Genomic DNA, 17,951 nt, shown 5'->3' on the forward strand with positions numbered 1-17,951 from the left:
CTTCACTCGCCGGGATTTTTAACTCATGCTATTAGGATATCATGACAACACTGCCTGAACTGTGTCCAGCGTTCTAGACCGATCGGCCACCTAGACTGTACTTACAATTGATTTTACGATTGCCTAGTGTTACCTTTTCTCGTCAGGAGAATCTAGACTTGTAACAAAGTACATTATATATGAGGCATGAAGATGGTAAAAAGTAAAATCACTAAAATACTGAACTCCGTGGAAAATTCAAAAAAAGAAAGTCCCTAATCAAAAGCTCAAGCACATTAAACGAATGGATAACAACTGTCATATTCCTGACTTGGTACAAGCATTGTCTTATGTAGATATCGATTGTAGTTACTAAAATATCGAATTTAAAGGATCGTATGATGCTGACACAGAAATGTATATGAATGAATGGAGAAGTCCGTTGAACTAAGAAACATTATGCTTTTCTAAGGTTTCTTATTAGGACACTTTGTACGAAATTTTTGTTAAAGTTATAATAATGGTTACTAAATTTATCTCATGCAGAACCATCTTAGTTTTTGATTTGATTTTGCATCAGATATTATTAAATTGACAGCCTTCTGATCTACTTTTAATTCTATTTCCATTTCAATGTCATTATTACTGCGGTCGCGTAACATTTTCGCGCATTTAGGGATTCTTTCTTTTAAGTTTGCGCACAGCTTTTATTAAACTTGAGGGCGTTTAATTTGAAGGTAACACAGGTTAATATGAAGACATTTCTTTGTAAAATTGGTGCTATACTTTTGTGCCAAACAATGTATTTGCCTCACAAACCATTGCATATGCGCCGAAAAATACATATGTGCTATTTATACAAGATAATAATACAAATAATTGATCTTTACCGAAAAAAAGGTTGTTAATAATATTTTTACAACTAGTTTGGATAGCATTATTCAACATATTTATCAACAGTCACATTTACCAAATACACCTAATAAGTTTGTTTAAATGCTGTATTTTTGCTGGTCTAAACCGTGTTGGCTGTATTACCTATTTTGGCTGTGATTCTAGGTTTGCAACTATTTTGGATACATTTCTACGCTTTTTTTTTCCCAATACACTATATAGCATATATAATAACTATGAGGGTCTATGAAGTCTTAAATCTTAAAATCATTTTCTCCGAAGGAAGAATGCCTATTTTGTCACCTCTCACATGTGAACACTTATTGTCACTACACAATGTTACAATCATACCACGTCTTCTTTTGTATAGTTATACTTTTAGTACTGCATTTAAAAATACCTCAAATGTAATGCCTTAAAATATTTCTAAATATAGCAATTAATTTTGAGTAAACTTATAATATTTTATATTGATCGCTATACCCAAAGGAAAAACCAAATATAATCACTCAGACAGTAATCGAGAAATAAAAGTAGCATCGGAAAGCATTTTACCAGAGTACCTGAAATTAAATGAAATAATAATTGTAGTAGTAAAATAACATGTGTTGCGGTTACTATCAAATACAGATAAACCAATGTATTATAACTGTTGCTATGATTTGCTACTTATTTGCTATTAAGTTTTAATTGTAGAATCTAGCGGTTGTAAATTCAACCGTTTCACCAGTTGAACAGAATGATGAAAATTCAGTATTTTTTAATGTGTACATTTTCCTTTCTTGGATTAATTATTGCGTATTCTCATACAGATTTCCCTAAATTTCAAGGTAAGCGTTTCCGCGTATTTAATATTATCGGATGTATCAAACATAAGAATTAAGAGTGCTTGATGTCCTGATATTCTACGTTTCTCTGCTTATTTCTTATTTTTAAATTTTATAAAAAAGATGTGGTATGATTGCCAATAATTAGACAACTCTTCACAAGAGACCAGAGAGTAGAAAATAGACGGGTACGGACCATACTTTAACTCTTCCAAATTTTAGAAATCAGGTGTCATGGCGACAGAATTTAAAAAAAATGACAATAAAGCGGAGATCAATAAAATAGGAAGTGACAAAATTAAATACGTTATAGTTCACTTTGGCCTTCAATGACAACCAATAAATGAACTAACAAAATTTACAAAATAAACCGATCATGAACATTACTATGGAAGTCAAACGAAAAACAAAAACAAATGGTGTAACGGCAAAAGTCTGTGTAAGGATTTTGTCTCATAGACTACTACATGCTATGGCGAAAAGGAAAAATACAAAACAACGGAATTTCCCAAATAAAAAGACAGACACCACAATGACCATATGTACTTAAAAAAGAAAACGAAATGATAAAAAAAAGTAAGATGAATAGACCAAAAGTTCATAAACACTACACAGAAAACGAAATTCTGAGTAACTTGCACCCTGATACTATGAACAACATAACGCAACAAAAATTGAAATCAAAAGATGGTCAGATTTTGGTCTTTGTTATAGAGTTAAATGTCAGTCTCGAGACTGAATGTCTTTTGTTTGATCAGATAATTAATTAGAAAAGTACATAGATCATTTAATTGGTAAACCTCTTATCTTTTCAGAGGGATTGAAATCAAAGAAGTGGGACCCCAAAAAGGTAATTGTAGTTAAAATGGTGTACAACCTTGGATCTTAGTTCAAACTGTCTTGCGTTGGTAAATGTAAGAATGGGATCCAAGACTATAAAAATTACGAGTATAATTTTTCTGGTTTATCAAAACTCCTTATATGAATATATAAAGAAATCTCATAACTTCATGTCATAACAATTTAACTAAATAATACAGTATACAGTATTTTAATATACATTGTTTTTCAATACTAATTTTAAATAGTTTACTTTCTATATCAACTTCCTGTACCAACTGTACCAAGTCAGGAATACGACAGTTGTTATTCATTCGTTCGATGTGTTTGAGCTTTTTATTTTGCCATTTAATGAGGATTTTTCTGTTTTGAATTTTCCTTGGAGTTCAGTATTTTTGTGATTTTGCTTTTTTATAGAATAAAAATTTAGAAGAGGATGTTTATGACCCAAAAGATTTGACATACGATCACCTGACTGCTTTTCATACAGGTAAAATTGTTTTTTATAAAGGTAAAATCGTTTTTCATACAGGTAAAATTGTTTTTCATACAGGTAAAATCGTTTTTCATTCATGTTTAATCGTTTTTCATACATGTTTAATCGTTTTTCATACAGGTAAAATCGTTTTTCATACAGGTAAAATCGTTTTTATACATGTTAAACCGTAGAAAAATAATCGTTTGTTTCTTCGAGATGAAATAACACAAAGAAATGATTTTCAATGTAATGGATATTCCACGATAACATACATTTTATAAACACACAAAGAATTATTGTAACCGTAACGGATGACGCAAAGCAATATCTAGTTTCAAACTCTTAAGAAATTAACCATTAAAAAATGTAAAGGAACTCCTTTTTCATGGTCTTTTTTTTTTTATCCCTGTGTAGATGCAGTATTTGTGCATGAAATGGAAATGATAATAAAGAATCAAGGTACGTTCCAATATTGCATAATATAAGTAAAGATTAGCAAATACAACCACAATTTAATATTAATAAACAAAAAAATCATTATTCTGTTCATATTTGTATAAAAAATAAGGAGATGTGTAATGCTTGATAATGGAACAAATATCTAACAAGACAACTACATTTGACCCTTCCATAATAATAAATACTCATACCGTTTAGTCAGCTGTAAATGTGAAATGATCCAAACAAACAAAACAAACTAAACAATTAAGGAAAACCTAACATGAGAGACAACAACGGACAACCACTGAAATACAGGTTCTTGACTTGAAAACATCACTTATAGAATCTTGTGGGTAAAAATGTCAGCGAATCTCCAAGCTTCTAACATGGACTGTAGAATAGCAGCACAACATAATAACAGGTTGACTCGAAACACCAAAGCACAGATCACGAGCAGTTTACTGAAAGATAGCTCAAAACAGATAAAACTGAATAAATGAACAATGTTATCCCTGACTGAAGTATCAATCAGTATACACACAACGGATTTAGGGAGAGAAACCATAAATAGTCCAAAAGCATGAACTTGTAAAATGCTAAAACATAGCAAACTGTCTTTGTTTAGAACTAGAAATACTAGTTGTATTGCATGTAATGTAAAACTTGTCGAGAATTTCGTATCTGTATTGCTAATAAATATAATTTTGAAATAAAAAATAAAATCTGCACATATTTCCTCCATACTGCTGCATACAATTTTTTAAATTAACATAAAAAAATCGGATATGGCCTATGAACGGAGTTAACTCTAGGTGCATCAACATGCTAAACCATCTCCTGCTGTTTGGGAATCTCACGTCACTCAGTTTCAAAGTCATATTAAAAAGAAATAGTTGTGGTTAAAAACTTGACAAGCACATTAATATAATCAGATGGAAAATAGTAAAACAAGGTTTTTTGTCGCATAAAGTTAATAAACCGTATAGCAAATTGCATTCACTGATGCGGTTTGACGTTGAAACTAGACAAGGTAAATAACATTGAAACAATTTCAATTTCTTAAATTATATCTTTTCAAGCTATGGAATTATTCTGAACCTTTTAACAATGTTTAATATTCTGCACTCATTTTATGTTAACACGGATATAAGTGTATTTAATTCTTTATATATAGAAAAAGGCAACGAAAGAACTAACGAAAAATCGGGAACGATTTCGGGAACGATAGATAAAATGAAAGAAGAAGATCAAAGGAAAACAAAACAGTCAGAAAAAGAAATTTCACAAAGTAACTAAGAGGACTACTGTTTTATTTGGAAGGGGTTAACGCACGAGTATGCCTATTCATTAGTCACGTGGTTATAATATCTCCATGAAAATATAGATAAATAAACTATGTTTCGCTTATATACTTATATTATTTTTAAAGTTCTGTAACGTTTTGCTTTATCTGTGTCTAGAAAATGCGCTTCACCTGGAACAAGAACTGCTAACACTTCCAGGTCTCCTCCCCCACTGATTTTTATGGAAATAATTTAGCTTATCTTTTCCCTATTTGATCAGGTAGAGTTTTGTTGATTCTTGTTTGCCTTTTGTAGGTATTGATTTTGGCCATATTGTTTTATATGACAATAAGGAGATGTGGTACGAATGCAAATAGACAACTATACACTATATTTCAAATGAAATGGACGTAAGCAAGTATATGCAATCGTACGACATCCAACAATGAGAAATACACCATACAGTATAGTCGGCTTTAAATGGCCCCGACATGAAAAATGTGAAACAAGTCAATTGTGGTTGTCTGTTTTTATTTAACTGTTTGTATTGCTCCTTTGAATATTTACCCTTTTTACGAAAATAGAGTTATAGAGTTAAAAAAAACCCAAGGTTTTACCAAATACAGGTAAGTTAATCAATCTTGTGATAGTTTATGTTGTTGAACGTGAAGAGATTGTGAAGCTTCTATACCAACCAAAGATATATCAGTCCAATAATCATAAAATTTATTTTGTGCAACCGGTTTAGTGTTCAGTATTCCTGTTGTTTCTTTGTTTTCCTCTTATAGTTGAAGTGTTTCCCTTGGTTTTAGTTTGAAACCTGTAATTGTTTTCTCTCAATCGATTTATGACTTTTGAATAGCGGTATACTACTATTTCCTTTATTTATAATGTTTCATAATACTATTTACAAGAATTAAATTCTATCAAATAATTGTATTGATCTCGCTGCGAAACACCAATAACTGTATATGTACAATCATTTATATACATGTATGTGATAAACATGATAACTTTATTTACATTAACGTATTTGATAAACATGATAACAGTATTTACATTGATTATTGTGATTAACATGATAACTGTGTTTACATTTATTTATGTGATTAATATGATACCTGTGTTAACATTGATTCATGTGATTATCATGATAACAGGGTTTACATCGATTTATGTGATGAACATGACAATGCAACCAAAAATGACTACAAAGTGAAATTGAAAAATACTGATCGATTTCGCTGTGTTTGGTTGTAATAAAAGAGGTGCATGTTTTAGTGAACACGATTCAATTCCATTATAGAAATATGTTACACTGGAGTCCCGATACATTTTTAATTTGTACTTAATGTATTTTCCTACGTCTCCTTCCATGCATGGATGCATGTTTATGATTGTTAGATGATCTTTACATTTCTCTAAACAGGTATCGTTTGTAGAACAATGATCTTTCACAGCTTTTCTCATTTCAGTAAATTCAGGATTTGATAAATTTGTAAATTTTGCTTTCTCGCAACCTCTGACTATCGGAGCTATAAGTTCACATACTGGAATGCTTTTCCATGATGTACAAAATTTCCGTTTCACATTCTTTGCAGGATAAAATGTTAAAAACCCAAAGCACATTTCGTCATTTGTACCTTGTCCAAAGTAGGTATAATTTAGTTTAGATGTTGTTTTAAACACACACGTTGTTTTTATTTCATCTCCAGGTTGTATTTCGATTGGGCTGCTGAAACTACAATATAAAGGACTTATTTTACTGTTATTTTCACAAATAAAATTTTGAATTGTCAACCGGTCTGTTGCATTTCAACCTTTTAAAAAACTTTTCTACTTGTCGTCCTTTAATTTCGTTGTTCATTGACTCGTTTAGCAATAAAATGACGACCATTAACCTTTCTTAAAAGGGACACGTGTTGTGATAATTGAAGGTTTTAAAATTACTTAACCTGCACTCAAATGACTTTCTTAGAATTAAATAATAAACGTTTAGGAATATGTTTATTGCAGCTTAGAATGCTTGACCCTTTTGCCTTTTTTTCTTACAAATCCCTCGTGGGATGTGACATTTTGTCTCGTTTTTTAAGGGGGATAATACGTGTACTTACAGATATTCCGGAAAACAAGGAAGCAAACACTCTATACCCAAAAAAAATGAAAGCTAATGAGCAAAACGATGAAAAATAAGAGACGACAATATATACCTGTGCGTGATTGGTTTATCATAATTAAAATTGTCTTCGTTTGTAATATCCTGAATTTTTCTGCCATCACGTATCAACTCTATCTTCTGTTTTTTACCTGTAAATACAATAACATTCTGTTGCCATACTTCAATATAGAGGCAAATTCCGAATAGTCTTTTATACTCGTCTCTAACACACGCATACTTCAGTCCTGGTATCTATGATGAGTTTATATGCTTATCACCAAATGTGTACTTACAGAAGCAACATGGCGGATGGTTAAAGTGGAACATGCTTATTCTTTCAGTGCACCTGAGATTAACCATGGTTTTCGGTTGGAGTCGTATTGTTCATTCTTTAGTTATCTATGTTGTGTTTTATAGACTTTTTTTCACTATTTGCTATGACATGGTAAGTCTTATACCTCAACTCTATTTTTTCCTTAATGGAACCCGAAATATCCCAGTGTAAAGGTATACAACAACACATCTACTATAACTTTCCGAAGAAATAATAGTTTTGATTTAAATCAATTCTTGTGAATTTCTGAATTAAGAGAAATGTCTCTATGGGAAAATATCGTGATAGGTTAAATAAGCAAGAGAGCAAAATTTTCTTTTAATCAACTTTTGCAAAAATATCAATGATAATTATATTTCTGATTTAACCATTATACATTGTATTTACATGATCAATGCTAAATCGTTAATGCACATATAAATATAAATGATATATAAAAAGATTAATAATCTTCAACAACAAAACTCACCCAAATAATGCATATGATTTAATGCGGCAGAAACATAAATGGGACCTTTGAACTTTTCTTTGCTACATTGTTTAGAGCATGTTCCAACAACTTCAACATCTGATCTTCCTGGTGGCAATGTAAAACTGCTACTGCCAATCATCAAAACTCCGGCATCGTTTGGTCTTAGTTTACTTGTATAAAAAAGAGTAAGACCGGAGCTGTCGACATAATGCTCTTTCAACTCTGGGTTATTCCAATGAGCCTAAAACAAAGTGCTGATATAACAAACCGTCTCCGATATTATTTTCTTTTCAAAATTTCATACATTCTTAGATAATTTAATTTTGGATGTAATATATCTTCTGATTGGCAATTTTGTTTGTCTATCAGCTCGTAGACATTACTTCTTCATATAGCCATGGCGCCATCAACCTTTTTTACTTGATTTACTCATTAAACATGCAATTTGGAATTTCATTATAAGGAGTGACTTTAAGAATTTTCTCTCTGTTCGAAATATCATAAAAAATGTGGTGCACACTTTTGAATAACCTACTTATGTTATTTCGAGTGGACAGGTCATTACTTAAGTATGTATGAAATATCGGTGGTGAAATAAGAACATTACTCATCTGATGAAAATACAAACGAGCTTGGAAATATCTAAATAATTGTGTGCATATTAAAAAACTGTACAAATCAAGCAAAACTATATTTGTATTTCTATAATCTATACAATAATTGTCTAATAACAGGCTAAGAAATAAACAGCCTCCTTTCATTCATATATATATGGAAATATTTCCATGTATACCAAGATATGTACCCCTTACCAACGATTGTACACGTTTATATCCTTTCAAATTATTTTAATGTTATTCAAAAGTGCACACCATGCAGCAGATCCATCAAGGCATATACTCACCTGAAGTAACACACGTTTATATCCCTTCATACCAATTCTATATCCAAACTCTTTTGGAGCACATTGGCCAGCATTTCCCACTGTCCATGTATTTATGATGTCACTGCAGCCTTTTGCTCCCATCTGGCATAACTTAGGATTATTTGGTTCAATCTTTCTGACGTAATCTATATAAATAAAAAACAAAGTTTTTGCATAGAATTGCCGAACCATATAAAAAGGTAACTGATTGCACCTTTTTAATTGGCAATTAAAACATTATCGTCTTCTTAATGATAAGATGACAAAAATCGTAAGCATAAAACTGATTAAAAGTTATTTTGATTTTATGCATGGAAAAATCCATTTAAACTGTCTTCAATTTGAAATAGATGTGAAAACGCAAGTTGCTAAAAACGCAAAATGTTTTTAAAACACAAACGAGGATGCGGTATAGAAACAAGCATATCTTCGCTATCTGTCTGTAGAAGGGTCCGTGTGAAGAGGTCAGCCGTAAGGACCATGTGATGCACAAAAACGCAAAAGTAACTCATGTTCATTGAAAATTAATTATTTTACGTTTTTGGGGGGATATTAATGATAGCAGATAATTTGGGAAGCATTGAAAAATTCTGTTGTAAGGGATATAGTCAACACCTTTCCGGCTGAATGAGAAGCACGGAATGATTTTTGGAATCCCACTGTAGAACGCTTTTCTGCTATGATTCAACAACAATCGTAGTTCTGAGAAACACATGCGTCTTTTGGACTCTTCTGAATAATTGTCCCATTTTAATCATACCAAATCTGCTTGTTTTTATATGATAAAATTTTTAGTTATTTTATCTTTATGTTCACACCAAAACATCATAGTTTGGTTGGTTTTACCTGTATTTTCACTCTACAGCATATGAGTATTTCACCTGTACTGTTACACCAAAACAACAACAGATAAGTTGTTTTTACCTTTTGTCAATATATGGGATATTTTACCTGAATGTTCACACACAAACAACACCATATGAGGTATTTTACCTGTATTTACACACCCAAACAACATCAAACGAGTTAATTTACCTGTATCTGCACACCCAAACAACAACATATGATGCATGACATAATTGTTTACAATGTAAGGGACACTGGCAATCATGTGGAAGTCTCCATCGCTTGGTAAATCAAACATAGTACACATGTAGTTTGTCTCTGTGTTCGGTACCTTCGTCTCGGGCATTCGAATTGTAATATTCATTACACCTGAAAAATGAAACGATTAAATCTAGAGAATTTTGTAGAAGTCAGACTAGCATTAAAGTTTTCTGTGTATTTAAAAAAAATCAATCATGCCATAGGGTTGCTGTCTCGTAGTCGTAAATTCCACAACTCCTTTCATTTGTTTATAATTTTTTATGATAATTCTAAATATGCTTAAAGTATTGGACTATTCAATCTTTAGAGGTTGAAAAAACATGTACTCAGGAATACGTATAGAGACTCACAAAAGTCTGTCCTTGCTATAATTGAATTTAAAAACAAATCAATTTTGAGCTTTTAGCAATTGCTTGATATTTTATTTTAATGTATTATAAATGAGGATTTATAAAATTATATATGATGAATTCGGTAACCTATATAGTTCTGACTATATATGTACATGTATGTATAAGGATTACACTTAATAAAAGTCAGCTAAAGGTCAATATACGATGTAAGACAACAATTAAAGACAAGTGTCTTAAAGTATTGAGAAGTTTTAAATACATTTTACATAGCCTATCGTTCGACTTTTTCACCGAAAGACAACATTCATTTACATATTGCTTGAGAGAACCTCTGTACTTATATTTTTGATGAATGGGTTTTTACTGGGTTGTTATGCTACAAACGACTGTTATATTGTAAATGGTTAGTAGCTACCGTTTTAGAATATTGATGCCTTGGGAATTTTTTCAACACGTATATAAAGAGTATTGAGCCTTTTGTATTTAGGAAAATTACCCGACATATTCGTTCATGATAAACAAATGGTATTAAAAGAAGCCAAGAAATGTCAATCCTTTCACAGCATCTTGGTTGGTCTGCGTTGCTCAATCGTAATTTGTCCTCTAGTATTTTGAGAAGTATTTCGTGCACTATCATTATTGTTCATTGTTTTGTTTCATATATTTTTTTTCATTTATGCTGTTTGTCCTTTCCGGATTATCAGTTTTGTATGATCCTTGATTTTTTTTCTATTTTTATAACAAGGTAATGGAGTTCTGTTTTTATGAAATATTGTTTCCATCGACTAGTGAATTCAATGGACGAAGGATTAAAAAAAAAAAGCTGCGTAAGGAGTAGGTTTTAGTAGGATGAAGACATCTATGCTAAAATAATACTAACTTTTATCATGAATGGCAGCACATTTGAGTTCGTCTATATTACAGTCAACCCATGTATTTTGTTTCTTGCACTTCTCACTTTCCCAAGGATCACAAACACCTGTTTTAAATACAATATATTTGGCTTTTGTTGATATTTTTAGTTTCATTATTAAAAACGCTTCGTCCTTTAATCAAAAATATAAAATTAAAAATAATATAATTATCGGTAAAATACCACATTTTTTTTCAATCAATTTATATTTAAAAATCGAATTCACCGTTGTAAATCTAAGGTTTTCAATGTTATATATATATATAGGATCTAGATTTTTCAGATCCTTTACTATAGATAATTGAGCTGATCTGTAACAATAACATCTCCATGCCTTATATATCATGTACTGTAGTACGACGCTAGATTAAAACTGACGAGGAAAGGTAACACACGGCCACCGAAAGCTTTATTATTGTAAAGCCCAGGTGGTCGTGTGGTCTAGCGGGACGGCTACAGTGCAGGCGATTTAGTGACACGATATCTCAGTAGCATGGGTTCGAATCCCGGCCAGGGAAGAACAAAAAAAAAATGCTAAAGCAAATTTACAGATCTAACATTGTTGGGTTGATGTTTAGATGAGTTGTATATATATATATATATATATAACAAAAATCTATGGCTGCCCCAGATCAGGAATATGACAGTTGTTATCCATTCGTTTGATGTATTTGAGCTTTTGATTTTGCCATAAACTTGGGGACTATCCGTTAAGAAATTTCGGTTCGGTATTTTTGTTATTTTAATTTTTGATAGACGTGTGAGGAGGGTTAAGACATCAAATTGACAAATTTTCCAAATAACTCATGTAATTCTGTATGTAAAGCACGTTTATAAATACTACAGATAATCCAGAGAGAACTAACCTGGATGTGTTATCTTATTTTGTCTCTGCGGAATAGTCTGTCGTGTCCAAATACAATCAGGGTCACCAAGTTCTTCTCCGTTACTTATCCCATCTTTGTCAGAATCAAGCTGGCATAAAGATTTATTCCACTTCTACAAATGTTATAAATCTGATTTATATATATACATATATAAAAAGAAGAAGTATGATTTTCAATCAGACAACTTTCCATTAGAGAACAAAGGGCGTGGGTGTTAACAACTAAAGGTCACTATACAGCATTAACAAAATTCCCACACAGTATGGTAAGCAATAAAAAGCTTGTTTTGAAGGATACATGTATGGAAAATAAAACACTTTTTTGACCAAATTTATCTATGCTGACTGTAATGATTTTGAGATCAATGTGAGTAATAACATTTCGAATTAAATTGTCATACATACATGCATATGCTATCTGAAAATCAATGTGTATTCTAACTTATATTTCCCAAATATAGGTTTTACCAAAAAAACTGCTTGAAAGTGTGTAAAATATGTATACCAAAAGAAAAGATTTAGGAATAGGAATCTTGTTTCTAAATGTAAGAAAATATTTCTTAATTCGAATCATACAAACGTGTTTAAAGCTTGGGTAACACTTAAAGTAGGTTCAGTAAAAAAAGCCATTCTTTAAAGCTATGGATAATTAGTCAGCCGGATAGGGGTTGTAAGACCAGTAAGGCAAAATGTATAGGAGTCTGAACTCTAAACAAACTGGAAATATCACCGCTCATCAGCACAACATGGGGACGGGAACCTCAATAAAACAAAATAGCCCTCTCTGAGTTGGGGGTTAAGCATTAGGCTAATAACATCATCTTATAAAACAAAAGCTTATCACAGAAATAAACAAACAGCAGTCATTCATTGGACGACGGGCTACACAGGTAGAAATATGATTGTGCAAGGAGAAAGTCCAACTTGGGAGGCCTTGGAAGGAACATCTCATGGATTAAAAAAGACCATAACGATTGGTGCGTGGAATGTGAAAACTATATTCCAGGTCTCAAAAACAGTGCAAGTCATAATGGGAAGGAAAGGTACCAACTAGGAATATAAGGCATAAGCGAATGCAAGTGAACTATAACCACACAGGGTCAAAGGGTCAACGGGATACAACAGAGGAGCTTCAGATGGCTGGGCCATGTTCTCAGGATGCCTGTATCCAATATAACAACAACAACAACAAACAATCAGCTGGTGTCAAACGATTAAAGCCGAACTGAAGGACCTTGACATGACCTGGGGAGAAACAAAGGCTAGAGACAGAACTGATTGGCAAAATCTTGTGGCGACCTTATGCTCCACCAGAAGCGAAGAGGATAGGTAAGTTAAGCTTCTGAAGCATTCCGAGATTCCACTGCCACCATACATCAAATTATGGCTGGGTTCTGTTGCTTAGTTTATAGTTTGCTAAGTTGTATTTTGTGTACTGTATTTTCGTCGTTTTTCTTTTTTAACCATGGCATTGTCAGTGTCTTATGAGGTTGAATATCCCTTTGTGTATATCTTTCATTTCTTTTTTTTTTTATAAAATGTCCTATATTGTAAATAAGTTCACAGTGAATAGTCAGTATAATTATAACACCGGAAACAAGGTTCATTAATTATTGATAAAATCTACACCAACCTTTCCGAGTCGAAGGAAATCTTTTCCGAAATCGTTCAGTGGCCCTTCACCTCTGTCTGCTCTATGTCCAACGCCATGCCATATATAATTAGGTTTACATGGATGTGGTAATTTATCTCCATTAGGAATCACATCTTGAAATCTTGGGAAGCCTACTGCTACATGGACTACGGTAATTAGAACACACAACTTAATGACGAACCTATAATCAAAACAAAACTTATTTGTAGGAAATATCACCGTAAAGTAAAACAACGCATTACAGATACCAGGATTAAAATCTTGAATAATAGACGTGAGTTATATTTACAAGATATTCATCAGTGACGATCGAAACAAAAAACTAAACAAGTTATGATAAAATACGAAGTTGAAAAGCATTGAGGACGCAAAATTAGCAACAACAAAATAATAACAGCGGTATACTACTGTTGCCTTTTTTTCATTAAGGAAAATAATGCAAGTACTTTCATAATTGGTTAGTACATATGTAACAAATCGATTTGAAGGTTGCATTTCTGTAAATATTGACAATGCAATTTCCAATAGGAACCTCCTTTTACGGCTAAAACTGTACCACTTTTACTATGAAGTTTTGAAAAAAATCTTATCCTAGTATTGAAAGTTCATATGCACCACAATTTTTTTCGAAGGTCAAAATATAGGGCTGTGTGGCATATTTTCAACGTTTATATGCCCTGAACTTCTCAGAGTTTAAACTTACACTAATGTTCTTAACTACCCCTACCTCGAATGAAAGGTTACCACAGATTTCAATGTAAACAATATGCACGTGTTTATTTACTGGTAACATTCCCAAGTTCTGTCTCTGCGATATGGAACACAGAGAGCATAACTGGGAACCAGTATGTAAACAAAATTAATTTTCTATGAATATTCAATTACATCCCGAAAGAGGCGTGTTTTGAGAAACAGCTGTATTTACAAAGTGCAACCTATACAGACATTTATTCAAATAGAAAACTCTCTAAAATCAGTTTTTCTCACATTAATACTCATTTATCAGAATTAAAGTCTTAAAGAAATCACTGTGTATGCTCTAATTTTTTCTTTACTATACATTTTATACCCCCTCCCCTGTTTCAATTTTTTAAAGAATTTGAAAACAAGACTTTAATTATTGCCAGCTTACCCTATTTGCATATTTTCTGATAAAAAATGCCTAGAACCTGTTAAAAACTGTTTTGATAACATATTGAAAGCATATCAGAATACCATAAATGTAATGTTTAGCAGTCAAGCATTACAACATTCAAGATTATATAAAGTATCCAATCCAGCCTCTATCTCCAGTCCACATCTTACTGTAAGCCTATTTGTCAATTAAAGAACACATTTTCCGCCTCAAATGGTCAATTTAGAATTCTTGTCACAACAGTATCATCTGTTACCATATATCTGACACAATTTAGCTACTATATATACTAGAAGTGTTCAAACAAAGCCATATTTGCAATAGTTGTATGTATGCAGATACCAGTCTGAGATATAAATTCATTTAAAATGTTGTAGAGATGACTGCTAACATCTGATTTTTGCATAACTTCTAAGCATAGTTATTGTTTTCTATATCAAGAACTTTAAAATCATAAAATCATAGCATTTACAAGTTAAATTATTTGTTTTATGACCCATGGGGTAGGCAATTCTTTTATGTTTTTTGCCCCTGGGGCCTCAAATTTCCTAAATCATTCTGCTGTTTTTAGCAATTTTGAATATTAAGTACATATTCAGGATAGAACACACTATTGTAAGTTTTCTTGAGATGTTTTTGTTTTTCTAGCTTGTATTTATTAAGCCGTGGTGACAAAAAAGCAGATTTAGGTGTTGCGGCTTACTTTTGGGTTATCGAAAGGACACAAATACCCCATAAATGGACTTTAAGTAAACTATGCATACTGTTAACTGTTAATTTATGCTGAGTCATCATATTTAAGGCCCAGGATTCTATCAATCTTCATTAAATATTTATAAAACTTCTTATTTGAGTTAATTTCTTTAAAATCTGTGAAATAAAGCAAATTTGGTTAAATTCTGAATGTTCCCCTTTTTCACCCTATATAGGTTGCATTTCTGTAAATATTGACAATGCAATTTCCCATAGGAACTCCTTTTACGGCTAAAACTGTACCACTTTTACTATGAAGTTTTGAAAAAAATCTTATCCTAGAATTGAAAGTTCATATGCACCACAATTTTTTTCAAAGGTCAAAATATAGGGCTGTGCGGCATATTTTCAACGTTTATATGCCCTGAACTTCTCAGAGTTTAAACTTACACTAATTTTCTTAACTACCCCTACCTCGAATGAAAGGTTACCACAGATTTCAATGTAAACAATATGCACGTGTTTATTTACTGGTAACATTCCCAAATTCTGTCTCTGCGATATGGAACACAGAGAGCATAACTGGGAACCAGTATGTAAACAAAATTAATTTTCTATGAATATTCAATTACTTCCCGAAAGAGGCGTGTTTTGAGAAACAGCTGTATTTACAAAGTGCAACCTGAAGATTTAATTACTTAAAATATAATGAATGCAAATTTTAAAAGCCTTTCGCACATACAGTCAGCAATTCATATTTTAGAATTTAGGTAACTCATATAAGGGTAAATAGTAAGGAGGCAGCAATTCAACAATAACAAAAATTAAAGCACTGTGAGTGAAAAGCTTCCTCAAGTCAAAATTAAACAACCAAAGAACACAACAATTTTGAGACATAGGAAACAAACCAACAAAAACACAGAAACATTCACAAAAAAAACCTAGATAAAGCTTTTAGAATAAGATAAATAAACAACCAAGAATACAATACAAGGAGATAGTGGCGGACACAGTCAGTTTTCAATAGGATAGATAAAATTCCTAAAATAATATATTATAAAAAAAGCTTTTACAAGCTTCTAGATAATGTTAACTTGTATTCAGATGACTTTTATTTCTTCAATTTATTTTTGGCAACAAAGAGTCAATACCTAAATGATGGTATTTCCAAACACATAACAACATGGCCACCACCTAATTTACAAATTCACAAATTACAGTAACTATGATAAAAAAAAAAGGGGGGGAGGAAGGGGGAGGTTGCAGAGTACCAGGGCAATACAAACTACAAATAACTTGGTGCCCCGGCAGAGTAAACATGTTACTGATGTATATCAAGCTGTGCTTCAGATGCATAAAGTTGGCGACGGTGATACTTTAAAGATAAAACCATTCATAACTATTGTGATTACTATTATAATAAACACTTACCAGTAAGATACGTTGTCCATAATGCATTGAGAATAACCAAATATTGACAGTTTACACTTCATAAAGCGACAACCGGAAATAGATCAGTTGAACATTATTTGTGAAACTTAATTAAAAGTTATATGTTCAACCCATAAACGAATTATCCTAATAATGATGTCTATAATAATGTCAAAAGAAAAGGAAGCGGCTGATTATACATGAGTAGGCAATTACTTATTGTGTCCTACTTTAAGAAAGATATTGTTCCAATTTTTAACTTATTTCCTTTCATGTGAATTTATAAAACACGTTTTGCCTAATGTGCCTAATTATGACACAGTTAAATGATAATACGAAGACTTATAAATACAATTCTTCACAGTCATAGTATACTTTCAAATGCACTGAAGCCTACACTTTCGAATTCACTTTAAAAATAAATTTGAAGATTTCTGATGGTAAATTAATTATCAAGAAAAAGAAAGCAAAACAAGTATAGAGAACAAATTTATGAGTATTTTTCGTCCAAGATTTTCATCCAATTCATTAATTTACCATTTTATAAACAAGAAAATATCTGTACCTTCACAAGCATATGACTGTTGTCTTCAATCCTTTTGATGTGTTTGAGCTTTTATTTTTTTGTCATTTTATAAGGAATTTTTCAATTTTAATTTCCTTGGATATAGGTATGTTTGTTATTTTACTTTTTATTATTTTAGAACTATTCTTTGGGGTTCCAAGAATTTTTCAAAAAATCACTAGCATTGTGAACTCTTACCGATAATTAATATTTACTAACAATCAATGATATAATATACATGCATTAAATAATAGATAATAGATATAAAATGTGCGTATTAAATTTGTACAATGACGGCCGGGGGGGGGGGGGGGGGGGTGCGGTCGTGATATCCTCCTATATGAATAAAGGCCGACATGCCGCTGGCTGCGCCGCTATAATAAGTCACTTTTTTTATAAAGGTAAAATGTCAATGGGTCAGTTATTTCAAATTTTTTGGATTTTACATTTGAACATATACCGTTTTATCATTTCAAATCAAATAAAGATGAAAACAATTGTATATAAGATAACTGAGATGTATAAGATAAGGTAAGATATTAATAAGGGTACACCCAAAAAAATCCGATTGCCACTAGAATTT

At 31.8% G+C, this 17,951-nt stretch overlaps 2 protein-coding genes across 2 annotated transcripts; one reads left to right on the plus strand and one right to left on the minus strand.

Moving 5' to 3' along the window:
- The first annotated feature begins 1,472 nt into the window (after nt 1–1,472).
- LOC139511469 (uncharacterized) lies at nt 1,473–5,872 on the plus strand. Its single transcript, XM_071298241.1, has 5 exons — nt 1,473–1,703; nt 2,516–2,550; nt 2,958–3,030; nt 3,433–3,477; nt 4,634–5,872. The coding sequence occupies exons 1-5, from the start codon at nt 1,613–1,615 to the stop codon at nt 4,753–4,755; spliced, it is 366 nt and encodes a 121-aa protein (XP_071154342.1). The 5' UTR covers nt 1,473–1,612; the 3' UTR covers nt 4,756–5,872.
- LOC139511468 (tyramine beta-hydroxylase-like) lies at nt 5,587–17,183 on the minus strand. Its single transcript, XM_071298240.1, has 9 exons — nt 16,804–17,183; nt 13,524–13,725; nt 11,871–12,003; nt 10,972–11,070; nt 9,667–9,846; nt 8,611–8,777; nt 7,704–7,947; nt 6,953–7,049; nt 5,587–6,483 (listed from the first exon to the last, which is right to left on the minus strand). The coding sequence occupies exons 1-9, from the start codon at nt 16,863–16,865 to the stop codon at nt 5,916–5,918; spliced, it is 1,752 nt and encodes a 583-aa protein (XP_071154341.1). The 5' UTR covers nt 16,866–17,183; the 3' UTR covers nt 5,587–5,915.
- Between the last annotated feature and the right edge of the window lie 768 nt (nt 17,184–17,951).

The sequence above is a fragment of the Mytilus edulis genome, chromosome 2 (genome assembly GCF_963676685.1).
Source record: "Mytilus edulis chromosome 2, xbMytEdul2.2, whole genome shotgun sequence".
NCBI lineage: Eukaryota > Metazoa > Mollusca > Bivalvia > Mytilida > Mytilidae > Mytilus > Mytilus edulis.

What these genes read in the sequence shown, in the direction of transcription:
- LOC139511469 (XM_071298241.1), top strand. Translation starts at nt 1,613, where the DNA reads ATGATGAAAATTCAGTATTTTTTAATGTGTACATTTTCCTTTCTTGGA. An exon ending in AGATTTCCCTAAATTTCAAG is followed by an intron (nt 1,704 to 2,515) that starts GTAAGCGTTTCC and finishes TTATCTTTTCAG; the next exon opens with AGGGATTGAAATCAAAGAAG. An exon ending in AGAAGTGGGACCCCAAAAAG is followed by an intron (nt 2,551 to 2,957) that starts GTAATTGTAGTT and finishes GCTTTTTTATAG; the next exon opens with AATAAAAATTTAGAAGAGGA.
- LOC139511468 (XM_071298240.1), bottom strand. Translation starts at nt 16,865, where the DNA reads ATGAAGTGTAAACTGTCAATATTTGGTTATTCTCAATGCATTATGGAC. An exon ending in ATTTCCTTCGACTCGGAAAG is followed by an intron (nt 12,004 to 13,523) that starts GTTGGTGTAGAT and finishes TAACATTTGTAG; the next exon opens with AAGTGGAATAAATCTTTATG. An exon ending in ATAAACGTGTGTTACTTCAG is followed by an intron (nt 7,948 to 8,610) that starts GTGAGTATATGC and finishes ACTTTGTTTTAG; the next exon opens with GCTCATTGGAATAACCCAGA.